Raw genomic sequence first — 16,332 nt, forward strand, 5'->3', positions numbered from 1 at the left:
ATATTACAAACCCATACACAAGCATCATTTATGATTGGTTATTATAATTCATTTATGAAAAACTTCCAAGATATATATTTATATATAAGATTCAAGATATATATTTATACATAAGATAAAAAATGTGTAATTATAAATTATACTTTAAATAGCAAAAGCCCCTTTGCTTAATGTTAATTTGTTTATATCCTCTGTCTCTATAATAAAAATAATAATCATTTTCTATGTCATTTTGATACCAGCCCATGTCATATGACTATTAGATAACACTGGTGATGTAAATGAAACTAAAACTAAAACAGTCAATTTTACAGCAGCATTAATTATCCACTCAAATGCATTTAGAAATGAAACTAACTCATTCTGTATTAAGATTTCATCCTGAACAGAAGTGACTTGCTTTCTACACTTCAACCTAGCTGGATGCTGCTGTCTTCTTAAGCTATCAAAAATGTAAACGTTTTGAAATATGCACCAGTACTATGCCAGTTTGTTTGTGGCAGCAACATGTTTTTCAAAATAAAAATGAATATTTAATCTATCTCCTCTGCCATGTTGTTCTTCATAATAGATCAACATTCTGTGCCATCAAATTTGTTCAATATCATTTGCAGCTAAATTTTCTTCATTACACTTACAATATATATATATATATATATTGTTTCTAATGGTATCTTAACATACATTGTTAGTGGATTGTCTTTATTTTCCTTTCATATTTTACAACTATTTAATATGATATCTGTTTTTTAATTAGAAGCTTTTATGTAGTAGAATAGTTAACTATTTATTATATATTATACTTCAGTTCTTTTTTGTTAATCTTAACTTTTTTTTGGAGGGCTTAGTTAATAAAACATTTTAATTTCTTTGCAGTCTGCTGCAATGGCTCCTTTACAATATCCTATGAATCTTCGAAAGCATAAGAAAATTGTATATCCTTCAGAAGTAAGCATATCAAGATAATTGTTACATTCTTTTATTTTACTGTGATTAAATTTGAAAAGATATACAGTCAAAAGTCGTTAATTCGGACCTCAAAGATACAAACTTTCTGCGCATGCGTCAGCACAAACCAAATACAGTCAAAAGTCGTTAATTCGGACACCCATGTCCGTCGTCTTATCACCTTGGTGGAATGATCTATAATCCGGACCTCAAAGCTACAAACATAGGCATTTACGCGTGCGCGTAAGACCTTTACGGCTGCGAATATGCGTGTGTGCAGGCACATAATACGTTTACGCATGCGCGTTTAATGTATAACGGATAGTATAAGCTAAGCTAAAATTATTTAATTCAGTTAATGTTGCAGATTGCGTTGTTTCTTAATCTTCGAATTGGATCCGGCTTATTATTTTTTTGCAGACTGTTAGAGCAATTTTATAAAAGTAAGCTTGAACTTTCGATTATGTCAAATAGAATTTCCGATATATATTTACGAATATGTAAAGGATCTACAAAGCGAAAGTATGTTTTGAAATCCGAAATCTGTTTATCAATTTCACGCGCAGGGGGGGGGAAGAAACACGCAGGGGGGGAAGAAACACGGGAAGTTGATCTCTCAGCACTATCCTTATCTTCAGGGCAGATGTTTTTATTTTATTTGTCTTATAGGTCTTTGATATGATTTAAATCAAGTTCCTCGTCATTATAATTCGTCATTATAATTCGCTTCGGACAGTGAAGAAAGTGACAGAGAGGTTATTGAAAACGAAAACATTTCGATTGGCAAATTAGTCGTATTCTCGACACAGCAATTATAGGACTTGAACAGCAGAACTTTGTAACTAAACAAGAAATTATGTCTGTTTAATAGAATTAAAGAGAAAGTAATATCACATGAAACGAAGCAACTTAAACAACTTACATTGAAAGAAATGTTTAATAAAGTAAACAAATAAATATTAAGCTTTTTCTTTTTGTAAATTTTGATACCCTTTAGATCATAATTGTTCTTTATTTCATAAATTACGGTTTCATATTTTTAATTTTGTAATTTCTGCATGCCATCTTACCAGATTTAAACTGATGATCTATAATCCGGAAAAATTGATAATCCGGAATCCCCGAAGTCCCGATGAGTCCAGATTAACGACTTTTGACTGTAGTAATTATAGAAAACTCTTTGTATGGTTTAGTATTCACTATTTTGCCATGTGAGATAATCTGGCATGCATAAAAATTACATTCAGATTTTAGATATCAAAATGAAAATGGCTATAAACAGCAATTAATATGACATCAATCAACTGTTATGGCATCAGTTAACTCTTAGGTTTTATGTTATCAGAAATCAAGTGCTGCATTCTCACAATTTTTCAGTTTTTTTAATAATGCTATAACTCTTGTACAGATTAATTTTGTTTATTTAATCTATAAACGAAGCTTAGTTCATAGTTATATTATGTAACTATGAAAATTAAATTTTCCTGATTATAATACACTGCTAAAATAAAACTGGCTATATGAATTAAAGAAGCCAAAGGCAAACCAAATTGGAAAAAAAAAAAAAAAAAAAAAACAATAGATGTCAAAGGATATGATGAGTGATAAGGGAAAAGGTTAAGCTAATACAGAATTGAAATTTAAAGCATGTAATAACCACATAGCAGTTGAAGGTAATGAATATTCAAGCTCTTCTTAGTAGTGTTTTGACAAGAAGGTGGTCTATTAAACTCTTAAATTATTGCCATGATTCTGCATAAGATTTTGCTGGTCAACTGAATATATATTTCTTGAACTTCCCTGTTCATGTTTTGTTATGCCAGCTGTAGAATGTGTGCAGTCTATTGTTTTTTGATCTGACGTCCACTATGAAATAAATAATATCGAAAATCACACAGATTAAAACTTAACGCACATGCTATTTTATATTTCAGTGGAACAAATTTTAAAAACATTCTAAAATTACCATATATTTATTATCACGCAAAATTCATCTATTGTGATGATGTATTGTTTTGAATGTTTGCCTGCTTGCAAGATTGTTACTGGAGTTTAAAAAAATTCATTGCATATATGGTGAAATTTCATAATAGCATGTGCTGACAGAGATAAACATTGCTCAGGAAATACTATGAAAATCTGAAATCTTTCATCAGCTTCCTTTCATAAAGCTTTTTATATGTTATCTGTCACTTTTATATATTAAATTACCTAACTAAATAAAAAGTAATATATCCCTTCAAATGTCTGCCAGAATAGCTGGGACAAGTTTGGTGAGATTTTTGCCAGTTTTCATGGCTAAAATTTGCAATGGAATATTATGTTTTACTTCACTTATGTCTTAAATGCTCTTTTTTCTTTCGAAATCTCTCATGATTTAAATGTAGGCATATGATATGCAAGTTGATAATAAATAAAATGACTCATTTTATAATCTTAGACTGGAATTTTTTCTTTCATTCATTTAGCTTTTCTACCCTGAATTATATTTTGCATATGCTCAAGTATCCAGAATTCTAGCATATCTGGAATTTTGCATTTCCTGAGCTTTCGGGATAGTTGAGCTTGTACTGTACTGGTGCATAGAAAGTTTGTAGTGACTCATCATTTAAATTTTCACAATGAGTAGCTGGAGCTATTGATGAGAGTTAGGAGCATTATTGATTTTCTGTTGAGTAGTTTCTTTTGAATAGTATGAAACTGCAGTACTTTTAGAATGTGAGTACTTTACTGACTGGACTGAACAAACTCCAGCCGCTAGAACAACCATGTGTTCTGTGAACAAACAAGGTCCTTGCATCTTGCTAGTCTCTATGCAGTCCTTTCCCAACATGATAGTTTAATGGTGCAGCAAATGAACAGTTGTATTGAGAAATATGTTTGTGAGCTGCAATGGTTTGGGTCAGAATTTCTTAGGTGATCTGCAGTGAACCCTTGAGTATTGAAGAATATATATATATATATATATATATATATATATATGAGTTGCGAAGAACTGAAGACATAAACAAGCTCTAGTGAAAGTAGAGTAAAAGTAGAAAGAAGTAGAGTTTCAGAGTAACAATTTGCAATAGATATGTTATCAATAGGCATGTGATAGTTTACTACGTAACAGCAGTTCCATCTGTGTGGAAATACTTCTAGTGTTAAACCATGAATATTTTTGCTTCGTTAATCACTTTAGTAGCTAGACTATTTTTAGCATGCTCTAAGCGCTAAATATGCTGATTTTTTTATCCTTTTTATCCTCCTGCATGGGTGAATGAGAGTCCCACAGTTTTTTCCCCTTCCACTAAAATACGTTTTTCTATAATTGATACAGAAAAAAGATTTCAAAAGAAGTAAAGTTGATGAACATGTTTGCTAAATTTCTGAGTCATTTCCAGATTTTTGAGACAGTTAACTGATGGCAGAATATATCTGAATGTTTTCATGCTGTATTTATAAAATAAATGAAATATATTGGGAGTACAAATAAGTCTCTGCTGTTCGACAAAAAATGACGCCACCAGTAAATTATGATTCAAATTGCCAGTAGTAAAACATCATACCATAAGGTTGGACATCTGCTAACACCATAACCTTGAAATATTAGCGATTTTGTGTCAGCATCATATAGCTTTTCATTGAAAATATTGAATTTTAAGTCAAGTGTGCTTCATTAACAGGAATTTTTTTTTATTTAGTTCTTTAATTTGAAGAAATCTGCAGCGGAGGCGCATTGATTGTTTATTGAAGCATATGGTGAGGCTGCCTTAAGTGAGAGATGTTGTTGTGGGTGGTTTCAAAAGTTTAAGAATGGTGAATTTGACGTCAGGACAGAGACAAAGAACGTAGCAGAAAGATGGAAATGTATGAAGACACAGTATTGGAACCATTGTTGGACGAAAATTCATGCCAAATGCAAGTAGAACTTACATTTACATTAATAGTGACTCAGCAAGCAATTTTACATAATTTAAAATCATTGGAAATTATTCAAAGCAATTTGGGTTCTATATGAACTGAAGCTAAGAAATGTTGAAAGACTGCTTGCCAGGCGTAAATGAGAGTGTTTTTTTTTTTTTTTTTTTTTTTTTTTTTCATAGTATAGTCATTGGTGATGAAAAATGGATCCACTCTGATAATACGAAATCATGGGACCACCTGGCTGTGCTTCAACTTCGACAGCCAAGCCAAATATTCATGGAAAAAAATTATGTTGTATGTATAGTGGAATCAGTTTGGTGTTATGTATTGTGAGTTGCTCAAACTGAATGAAACCATTACTGGGGCTCTCTACCAAATGTAACTGATGAGATTGAGCTGAGCACTCAAAGAAAAATGCACCCATTACTACTCCAGATACAACAAAATTATCCTCCTTTATGATCATATAGGAGAATAATTTTGTTTACTGGGCTGCATGCAGCCTGGTCAAAACCTACTGGCGAACATTCATATGAGAAGTTTTCCGCTCTCGCTGTATTCACCAGACATTTCTCCTTGTGATTGCTACTTGTTTCAATTGTTGACACCTGACTTGTTTGAGCAGTATTTCACATCACATGAAGGTGCCAAAAATTGGGTTGATTTGTGGATAGCTTTGAAAAATGAAGCATTCTTCTGATGCAGTATTCATATGCTGCCAGAAAGGTGAAAAAAGTAGTGGGTAGTGATAGACAATACTTTGCTTAAACATAACATATTCTTTCACAATGAATGCCCAATTTTTGATAAAAGAAAAGGTAGAGGCATATTTTCACTCCCAGTATTTGAAAACGTTATGCTTAAATCTTATCACATAAACTTTATCTTATCACATAAACCACAATTAAACATATTTATTGTTGTGTACGAGTCTGATGAATTATTTAAATTTTCCCTAGAGGTGAATTCAAGTAGAAGTTAATTTTTCGAGATTCTTTAAAAAACATGAAGTTTAACATATTTCTTATGCTTTTAGATTTCTGATAATTTATCATTATATTGAGAAATTTATTTTGTGATATTGGTTCTACATTTTCTTTTATTCTGGAATTTTGTGTCAGTAAATAGTGGTTTTATTTAATGATGGTTTCTGAGTAAATGATGGTTATTAAGATTACATGTTTGATAGCTTAAGATTTGAGCTTTTGAGAATCTGCAAGACATTAAGAGTAATCTTCATTTTGATAGTGTATGACAGTTTCATTTACCTTTTTTTCATTTGATCTTTGCAACTTAAATATCAAGCAATAAAAAGTTCCATAAGAATGTCCTTACCATGCTTTATTTTTATTTCAGAATGAAGCGATAATATCAAATAATAATAATATTCAGAATCCTAAACTATGCATTAAGGGGACCTGCCTTACTGAGTATGAAAAGCATCAACACTTTTCCAACATAGTTGTTACTTCATCAAAGATCTTCACACCTTGAACTTGTTTCGTCTCCACTCTGTAGACTCTTGTTTTGGAACATGCCTTTTTCATTCTAAAACCTGTCCTCTAAAGTATGTGGTATGTGGATTAATATTTTAAAGCATGTGGAAAATTTGAACAAGTACAGTTTTTGTCGTCCTTGATGAAAGTATCCTCAAATATAACGAAATGTTTTTTGTTTATAGCCATGTTCTGAGATTGATTAATTTTCGGGGGGGGGGGGAGAGCCCGATGTGTACAGTTTCCTGTGGTCCTTGTATGTGGACCATTAAAACTTTATTATAAGTCCGTGGTTATATAGCTTTTGGTTTAAATCCAGCTACTTAGAGGACTGTTGTTATATAACAATAAACTGAAGTTTGAAACATTTCACATTCTGCTACATTAAATGTATAGGTAGAAAAATCCTACATTTGTTGACATAATTTAATTACCTTAATGAAATGCTTTTGTAACCTTCTTTCATTTTTACCACTTCTTCGTTGGAGACCTGATGTTTATAAGGAACAGATGATTTGTTAATTCATTTTCAAAAATACTTATGTGTGTTAGAAAAAGATTTGAGGGAACATGATTTTTCATTTGAGATCCTTATACATGCAGAAATGGATTGTTATTATATTGCATTTTAGTGTAAATCAGAATGCAATATGTTTTAAGTACTTGTTTTTCAAATTTTAAAATGCAAGTGTAATACTTCTTGAATTTATGGTTGAACTAATTAAACGGTAGTCCCCTTAATACTGTTTTCGAAAAGTTTCTTGGATCTTTATTGCTGATTTTTCTCAAGGCTTTCATTCATTATTCCCTATTCTGTTTTTTATTACTCTTTTAAAATTTTCATGTCTTAATTCAAAGATATATTTATAGTAAAACTTTGTTTTATAGGCCAGAATACGAGGTAGCACATATTTTGCTGAATTACACCTGCAATTGCTATTTGAAATGGGAAGTAAAAATGAATTTACTGAAAGGGTGTTTTATGTACCAGTTATGCTGAAAGTATGTTACTGATTTGTCTTTTAACTATTTTAATGAACATTTAGTACAGTATTATGTCATTATTATTTACTATTACTGACTACCAAAACATGGAATTACAACAGTTATTTTTCTTTTAAATGTTGTGAAAATGTAGCTTTTAGTATTCTGTTTCATGTGCAGTTTTAGTTTATTAAAGCTTTATTGGAGCGTCTTAAAAAATTTACTGTATTTACAACAATTTAATCAACTATGGGGTTTTTTTTTTTTTTTTTTTTGTTTTCTAAAATGGAAACCCTTTTGAAACCAGAAAGATTTGATTTGAAACAGGTGGTGTCAACAAATCATTTGAAACCGGGATGATTTGTTGACTCCACCTATATTGGTACAGAATCTAAGTGGAAACAAATTTCCTAACAGGAGTGAATGAAGTAACTGAGGAAACAAAACTACAACAGATACAAAATTACAGTCTTATGTAATTTCGTGTTTGCAAGTGTTATCAATATATTAATGATTCAAAATCTTATGATAATGCAATTAATGTTATAGATTCATTGTACACTGCCCCCCCCGAAATTAAAATTGTGTTCTTCATGTCTCGAAAGCACGACATAGGATATGTATTAGATTTATATATAGCATTGTTCTAATATAGGTATTTTGACACAAAATCGGAGTTTTTATGAAATGACATACCACTTTTTTCCCATATTTTGATTCTGTGATTCAAATTATGGCAGACTACAAAGTTTTGTAAAAATCACGTGAGTAGTTTTTAAAAAATTAGTTCTCAAAATTTTTGCTCCTCAATGTCAATTGAAATTTGGTATATATTTATTATTTATTCTTCCTTTTGCATTTCAAAATTTAGGTTTATTCGAAATAAATTCACACCTTTCTTATGATTTATTTTTAAAATTTGTATTTTAAAATAATTTTTATAAATTTTTCAAAAAAGATTTTGAATTATAACCTATAAAATTTTTACCATCATCTTAAAGTAGGTGTATTTCCAAATATACTTGCAAAAAATTACAGTTTTTATTCAAAATTTTATACGTTATACGCGAATTTACATATTTGCCCATTTTGAAATTTGGCATCATTTTCTTGAGAGATAATAATGCCAAATGTGGTTTATGGATTTTGTTACAGTGAATTGCCACATCTATTTTTAAACATTAAATTTCAAATAAAATTTTACAGAGAATTAATTATATAAATTTCCCCCCTCAATGATGCATAATAAATATTTATTAATGCTATAGCAAAAGCTATTTTTTTAATTATAGATGTTATTATTCAAATTTTAAACTTTTTTTAAAATCTCATTCTTTTTTCTTTTTTTTAAATATTTGTAAAAGTAAATTTTTACCTTTGTCATGTTATCGTCTGCTACTTTACTTCATTTAAATTTAATTGTCTAAAACTGAGAAAGTTTGTTTGATGTTTATTTTCACAATGTTTTTAAGCAAACAGAACGTTGACAATTTGGGTCATGTCGCAGCTTTAAAAAACATATATATAAATATAAATTTTTACATTAATTCTCTTAGAAAGAATGTTTTAAGTAGTAATTTTCTCTCCTGTTGTAGATTATATAAAAAAAATCTTCTTTAATATAGAAATTTTTAGGCTTAAAAACTCTAAATAATGTGATTTAGATTGTTTGCATGTACAGGATAAGCTCTGCTGGAATGGTTTATTTCTTTTTCATTTAGAAAAATCATTTAATTCAAATATTTATCCTTTGGACTTTGCGTTAAACTTTATTTATAGTTAAAATGCCTAGAAAATGAAAAGCTGTCTTCAGCTGAAATGCATTTGATGCAACTGATATTTTAAAAAATTAACAAGAATGCAAAATTTATGGAAATGTAACAATCGAAAAATCTTTAATTTTCTTGTGTCACCTGAAAACAAATGTAGAAGGTAAGAAGAAAATTAGTTGGGAAAAAGCAAAAATTTAAAGCAGAATCTACTTCAGGGAAGTTGCGTGTTCAAAGAGAAAGCACTTAGATGTGTACACCATCAAATAGCAGCAATTGAGTTTGTGCTAACGGAAAAGACAAAAACGATATCGAGTTTGTGCTAACGGAAAAGATAAAAACGATATCATTGCACATTAAAGTGAGGATTGACTGGTTTTTGACTATATGGTTGTAGAAATTTAAATTACCTCATAGAACATCATATCATATCATACACCGAGCATCCCATGATTTCTCAGTCAAATTATTTGAAGATTTAGGATTTTATCAAGTGATGCATATAAATATTAAAAAAAGTTTTCCCTCTTGATGAAACCAGTCTTTCCTTTCATCTCATGCCTTCAAAATGCCTAGCATCTAAAGACTGATAAAGGCCGTGACCAAATACTGATGAAATGGTTTGAATTGGATTATTAAGTTACGGCAAAGCAGGGCTATCTGCGTAAAAGGAGGGATGCCTTCGTGCAGATCTTTCTAAGGGAAATCAGATGACGCTACAGATGAGAAAAACCACGAAAACGCCCATGCATCCAGCCCGTTTGCCAGGATTCAAACCCGTAGCAAACTACCAGTGTTCAGCGACTTTGCCGCTCGGCCGTTTGTGGATCCTTATGAAATCGAAGGCAATAACTTTATTTAAAATGAATGTCAGAAATACCAAGATATTTTGAAAAGTTGGATGCTTTTTTAATATACTTGCAGAATGCCTGAAAAAGAGCAAGCCATTAAGAAAAAAAAATTTTTTTAAATTTAGTATTTTTTGTAATTTAAAATTTTTTAATTTTATGATATTTAATTTTTACGTTTTCAAAAATAAAATGTTTGACTAAAATATGAATAATATTTTTAAAAAATTAAATGTAGGATGATAAAATGTGTAAAGCAATGGACACAATGATAAATGGTATGCAAGTCATCCTAAATTAAAATGTCGGATACACATCTCTCTTATTTATATATCTTTTCTGAATGGAACATTGAAAGACGTGTTAACTGTGCTTTACCGTATTTTCTCTTTTAATATGGGCAATTTTCAAACGCATTGTAGTTGGGTCACAAAGTATTCTTCTGAAAGAAATGCAAATCAAAGAAATAAAATTAAATTCTGGAAAATTTATACGTATATATATTTAAAATACTCAGTTCGAATGAATGAATAGAAAATTTTAAAACAATTATCTGAAGAGAAAATGCAACATAATTTAAAAAAAAAGTCTAAAAATTACCTAAAATAAAAACTATGACTAAAAAATATAGTATAAAGGAAACTATTTGGAAAAAATAAACAATGAACTTTTTATTTAAATTACGCAGTTCAAATGAGTAAATAGAAAGTTTTAAAACAGTTATTTGAAAGAAACCATGCAACTTAAACAATTAAAATGAAATTCGAAAAATAAAATAAAATATTTAGAATAATTGTAGTTAAAAATAATATATAAAAGAACATTATTTGAAAGAAAGGATGATGTGACTTTTTTCCCTTCACACTCAATGTAAAAAGGGAAAGGAAAATAGATTGCCATATATTAAGAAGTTTGCCAAGTGAACTATTCTTGACTCAAAATGAAAAAAACACGCCAACATAAATGTTTGCTTTTATCCATAAATTTCACACCAAATTTTACAAAATTTAATATTTGGGCATAGTTTGAGTTGTAGAATCAAAATATGTAAAAAAATTGGTATGGTATTTCAGAAAAAGTCCGCTTTTGGTGTCAAAATAGTTAGGATAGTGCTATACAGTGGTGGTCAAAATTGTGGACACTTTTGGAAATTTTTATGTTTTTAAACTTTGTATGCTTATAGAAAATGTTACATTTCGCAAAATTCAAACTTGTATATATCTTTTTAAAGAGAATTTATTACTGAATTCAATACAAAATGCAAAATTCAATTATTTGCAATACAAAAAAAAAGTTATATGTACTTTAATATAAATAAAAAACACAGTTATGAAGTGGTTTGTAATGTCTAGCTTTCCTGGCCAATCACTGTTCTTGTTCTGAGAACCAATCAAATGTTAGTAACTGCCAGTAGAAGCTGACATCATGTTTACACTTGAAACAATTCATTATTTTGTTTTGTTCTGTAGAAGGAGGAACTGTTTCTTATGCACTGCAATTACAAGTAGGAATTTTTGTGAAAATTTTTAATATTTAGTCAAGAAGCAATGACATCAAATAAAAAAGTAGGTTGGACACCTAGAAAGAGATGTAATATTATTGTGTTACGAGAAAGTGGTCTTTCCTATGCTGAAATTGAAAGACAGGTAGGTGGTTCAGTGACTACATCTGGAGTCTGAAAGTTTTGTTTACGATATCAGAAGACAAATTCAATAAAAAAACAAAGAAGGAAAAGGCCGAAAAAGGTGCACCACATCCATTGATGACAGAAGAATAAAAAGGACTATGTCTCCAAGATAGAAAAATGTCATCAGCGGCCATCAGAAGTGATCTGAATGATGCTGGTGTTTCTGTCAGTTCAAGAACAATTAGGAGACGATTAACAGATGTTGGACTGAGAGGTAGAATTCCACTAAAAAAGCCTTATCTTAATTTTCAGCAGCGAGAAAAAAAAGACTACAGTGGGCAAAGGAACACATTAATTGGACAGATGATCAGTGGTCACAAGTTATATGGAGTGATGAAACTAAGATATCGTTATTCGGTAGTGATGGGCGAAAATATGCAAGACGTAGAATAGAAGAAGAGCTACATCCTGACTGCATTCAAGCAACTGTGAAGAACCCAGCTAGTGTTATGATTTGGTCATGCATTTCAGCAGATGGTATTGGTCGCCTTCATGTCATCGATGGGACACTGAATGCCAGAAAATACACTGACACTATTCTAGAACCAAAACTTCTACCTTCCATCAGAGATTTCTTTCCCAACAATGCTTCGTTTATTTTCCAGCAGGATTCTGCTCCTTGCCACACGGCCAAAATATCGAAAGAGTGGTTTTGTACAAAGAGCATTAAATTGTTGTCATGGCCAGGAAACAGTCCTGACCTCAATCCTATCGAAAATTTGTGGCACCGTTTGAAACCTCTTGTCCGAATGAGGCGCCCATCAAATAAAAGGGAACTAATTGAGGCTATAATTGTTTCCTGGCATCATGTAATAACGAAAGAAGAGCTTAAATATCTTGTCAGCTCAATGAAACGTCGATGTGAAGCTGTAATAAAAAATAAAGGGTACCCTACTAAGTACTGATAACTCACTGCAATCATCACTATCTAATGTATATTGATAACTATTATCGTTTAACTTTTTTGTATTGCAAATAATTGAATTTTGTGTTTTGTATTCAATTCAGAAATAAATTCACTTTAAAATGATATATACAAGTTTGCATTTTGGGAACCCAGTAGAACGGGAGTTATAGAATTGTCCCTTTTTTTTTTTCACAGTTTACATTACCAAAAGAAATATTTGCCCAGCATTCTTTAGTGTCTAGATTACAACAATGTAAATGAATATTTGCAACTATTACAACAAGAACAATCAGCTAGGATTGTAAAAAAACTTACTGCTGAAGAATATAAAAATGAGTATTTAGAGATGCATTCATTTAAGGATTAAAGAATCCGTTTGAGAATGGTTATTAGAAAATGCAACCATTTCATTGGAAAAAGTTTATGATCAAGCTAGAGCATTAGAGTTTGCTGAATATCATAAGCCTCATATTTAACATCTTCCTCAGCACCATTAGCTACTGTTGAATAGTTTGAGAACAAAAACAGTTATGATGAACAGTTGATAGTAGCTCCTGTTCATTCCGGGAAGTGTGGATGAGACTGTTGTATATGGAGTGTTTTCCCAGCTGGGGTTTGAGGATGTGGTAAAAAGAATCATTACCAAAAAGTTGCAAATCCTAATTTGAACACAATACTACTACAGTACAAAGTCCGAAATCTGGAAGTTCAATGTCCGGAATGATGTAAAATCCAAATCTTGAAAACCACCAAGACCGTTTTTTCTCGTAGGGTTTACGCATGCACATTTGATTTCCCCCTCTGCACATAATAAAACATCTGGAAAGTCCTGATTCTTAATTTCACTTCGACACTAAATAAAATACCTTGTTATTGAAGAAACAATCATTTTAGCATAAATTTATATTATCAATAATTTGGCTCCATCATTGCTGCCTATCTGCTTGGCACACACACATCTCAAACCGAAACATTCCACATGGATACATCGTTGATCTGACGCTAACCTGGTGAATCATTTATTTATTATACTTTTCTTTCATCTCCACATTTTTATCAAAACATGACAAGTTTAGTAGTTTAGTTTCATGTAGTGTTGCCTAAACAATTTTTGTATGTTAGTAATTGAATAATAAAGGAGTATTGTAACCTTTTATGTTGACATTACGCTTGGCTATGATTACAGATTTAAGTTAAATGCACTAAAAAATGGTGACGAGGAAAAATTTACCAAAAATTTCTTTCCATATGCTAAAAATAAATTTTGTTGATGATACTCATAGACCCAAAGATTATATTTAGGGCTATTTGAATTAAGAATAACTGATTTGTTATTCACATAAGCCCAGAACCAGCGCCAGGGCTCGTATGGTCGTACCGTTTGAGTACTCGTATGGTCGTATCGCAAAATTTAGTATCCACAAGAGACTGCATCAAGCAGTAAGATATCTAGTGCCGGCCCTCAATAAGGCTTAAGTATATGAGGAAATTTCTTTATTTAGAACTCTGATAAGCCTTAAGCATGTGCAAGAAATAGACATAAGTATAATAAATAATAAATACAATTCAGGCTTAATTGTCTTAGTGCGTGATAGAAGCAAGTTAAAATTTAACAGCAGAACTTTTCGTTGGTTGCCAAGCTCATAATGCGTAGCCAAATATGTATAGTGAAGGATAGCTAAATTTGATGATGATAGCCACTAATTAAAAAAATTTTCTGGATATTGCAAAACAAAGGTGAAATTTTCTAATTAATGGATTTTGTAAAGAAATGTGAAGAAGCGGTAATAAATGAAGATAATGTAAATGAAGTTTTTCATTGTGATGACAATGCTTTTCAATCATCACTCAATTAATGAATGGGGGAAATCTGTAGTATAGCTCTAGATCCAGAAAATACCGCTACCGTTAGTGAAAAAAAGTGACAGTGAAGTTACTCAAAATGAAAAAATTTCGATTGGCAATTTAGTCGGAATTTTCGACACAGCAGTTACAGGACTTCAATAATGTAATTAAACAAGAGATTATGACTGTCTACAGAATTAAAGAGAAATTATTAGCACAAAAAATGAAACAACATACATTGAAAGAAATGTTTAAAAAGGTAAACAAATAAATATTAAGCTTTTTTTTTTTTTTTAATTTTGATATGTTTTAGATCATAAATACTGCATTATTTTAAATCATGATTTCATATTTTTAATTTTATAATTTCTACATGCCATCTTACTAGATTTAAAATGATGGTCTAATATCCGGAAAAATCCCAAATTCAGAATTGCAGACTTTGTACTGTAATTCCATGGCAGTAATTCATACTGTAGCATCAAGTTACTATGGCTCCTCACTGTCTGGAAAGGTCAATAATCAAAGTCCAGGTAAATGGGGTTCAGCTGAATGTGCTAATTGATCTTGGCATTTCAGTGAGTTTTATAAATGAGTGTTTTGTAAAAAGATGTCACATTCAAGTAAAACCATATTTTGGTAAACCATGGCTAACTCTTCTCTAAGCTCAAATCTTATGGGATGTTCTTTAGTTACTGTTAAATTGCAAATCTAAGTATATGCTAATGTAGAGGTGCTAATTATCCATGTAGATACTAAAGTGGAGATATTCTGTGCGATCTCTCTTGTGAGGCGTGATTTACTGAAAGATTATTTTCTGTTGAGATAGAATTTAAAGCTGGCAGATCATCTCTTAGAGTTTGTTCATTGTCAACTGCTCCTGTAGTCTCTGTGTCATTGTTCTGTAATTTAACACCTGATTGTGGACCTATTGTTATACAGTTAAGACACCATACTGAAGAAGATAAAAAATTCATAACTACAGAAGTATGTAACATACTTAAAGAAGGTGTAATTGAACCAAGTGATTCTTTTTGGCATGCGAAAGCATTTGTTGTGAAAGGAGAACATCACATGGCTATAGATGGTTATAGATCATAGATTCAGAATGGCTATTTATTTGCAGACTGTAACAAATTTACTATACTTTATTTTTTGTACCTTCTTCCCAAAATTGAAGAGTTGCTTTCACAGGTATCAAAATATAAAGTATTTAATACAATTTACCTCATCAGGTTCCTATAATAGAATCATAGAAACACTATGCAGCTTTTGAAGCTGATGGTAAACTGTATCAATTTCTATACAGTCAATTCCAGTTAATTGGACCACATCGGGAAGCAATCGTTTTGGTCCTAATAACCGACTGGTCCGATTGCACAAACATGTCCTATGTTGTAAGACGGGACATGCTATATGTAGCAAACAGTAAATCTACATGTAAATCATGTACTGAAATGTAAATATGAACGTTATGGTGTGGTACACACGTATGGCAAACATACATGTACAAACAAGAAATATAGTCGAACTTTTTTTCATTGAGAAAATTAATTTAGAAACAAATTCTAAGAAACAATCTCCACAATACTCAATATGCAAAGCACATTAAAAACAATTTCCTACCAAGTTCCAGTCAACATTTGAAGAACTTATTCAATGTGATCTTGACGGATTGCACATGAACGAAGCAGCCACAAACATCTAATGCAGCAATGGGACTGCCTTCATTTTCCTCCTGCATGAAATACCGACAGAAAGTTTCAATGCATTTCCTTGCATCCTGTGTTATCACTTGCACCAACTTATTAATGACATCATCATCATCACCACTTTCTTGGTCTTCCAATGCTATCGTGTGTTTTGCAGCATCGTAATCTTTATTTTCATCGTAGCATTGAAGCTGGTTATCAATGGATAAAAATTCTTCGCAATTTTG

At 31.0% G+C, this 16,332-nt stretch overlaps 1 protein-coding gene across 15 annotated transcripts in view; it reads left to right on the top strand.

The window, feature by feature from the left end:
* LOC118205064 (DNA-directed RNA polymerase I subunit RPA2-like) overlaps window positions 1–16,332 on the top strand; it is a 233,168-nt gene that overhangs the window by 44,209 nt on the left and 172,627 nt on the right. For 12 of the 15 annotated variants that reach the window (XM_085818432.1, XM_085818443.1, XM_085818441.1 and 9 more), the window contains 2 exons: window positions 877–948; window positions 7,242–7,355. In XM_085818432.1, the coding sequence (XP_085674558.1) occupies window positions 877–948; window positions 7,242–7,355 (186 nt within the window). The remainder of the gene's footprint in view (window positions 1–876; window positions 949–7,241; window positions 7,356–16,332) is intronic. The other 3 variants (XM_085818435.1, XM_085818440.1, XM_085818439.1) reach the window with 2 other exon arrangements.

Source organism: Stegodyphus dumicola, chromosome 6 (assembly GCF_044657685.1).
Source record: "Stegodyphus dumicola isolate Sdum_Otavi_A_Nest chromosome 6, ASM4465768v1".
Lineage (NCBI taxonomy): Eukaryota > Metazoa > Arthropoda > Arachnida > Araneae > Eresidae > Stegodyphus > Stegodyphus dumicola.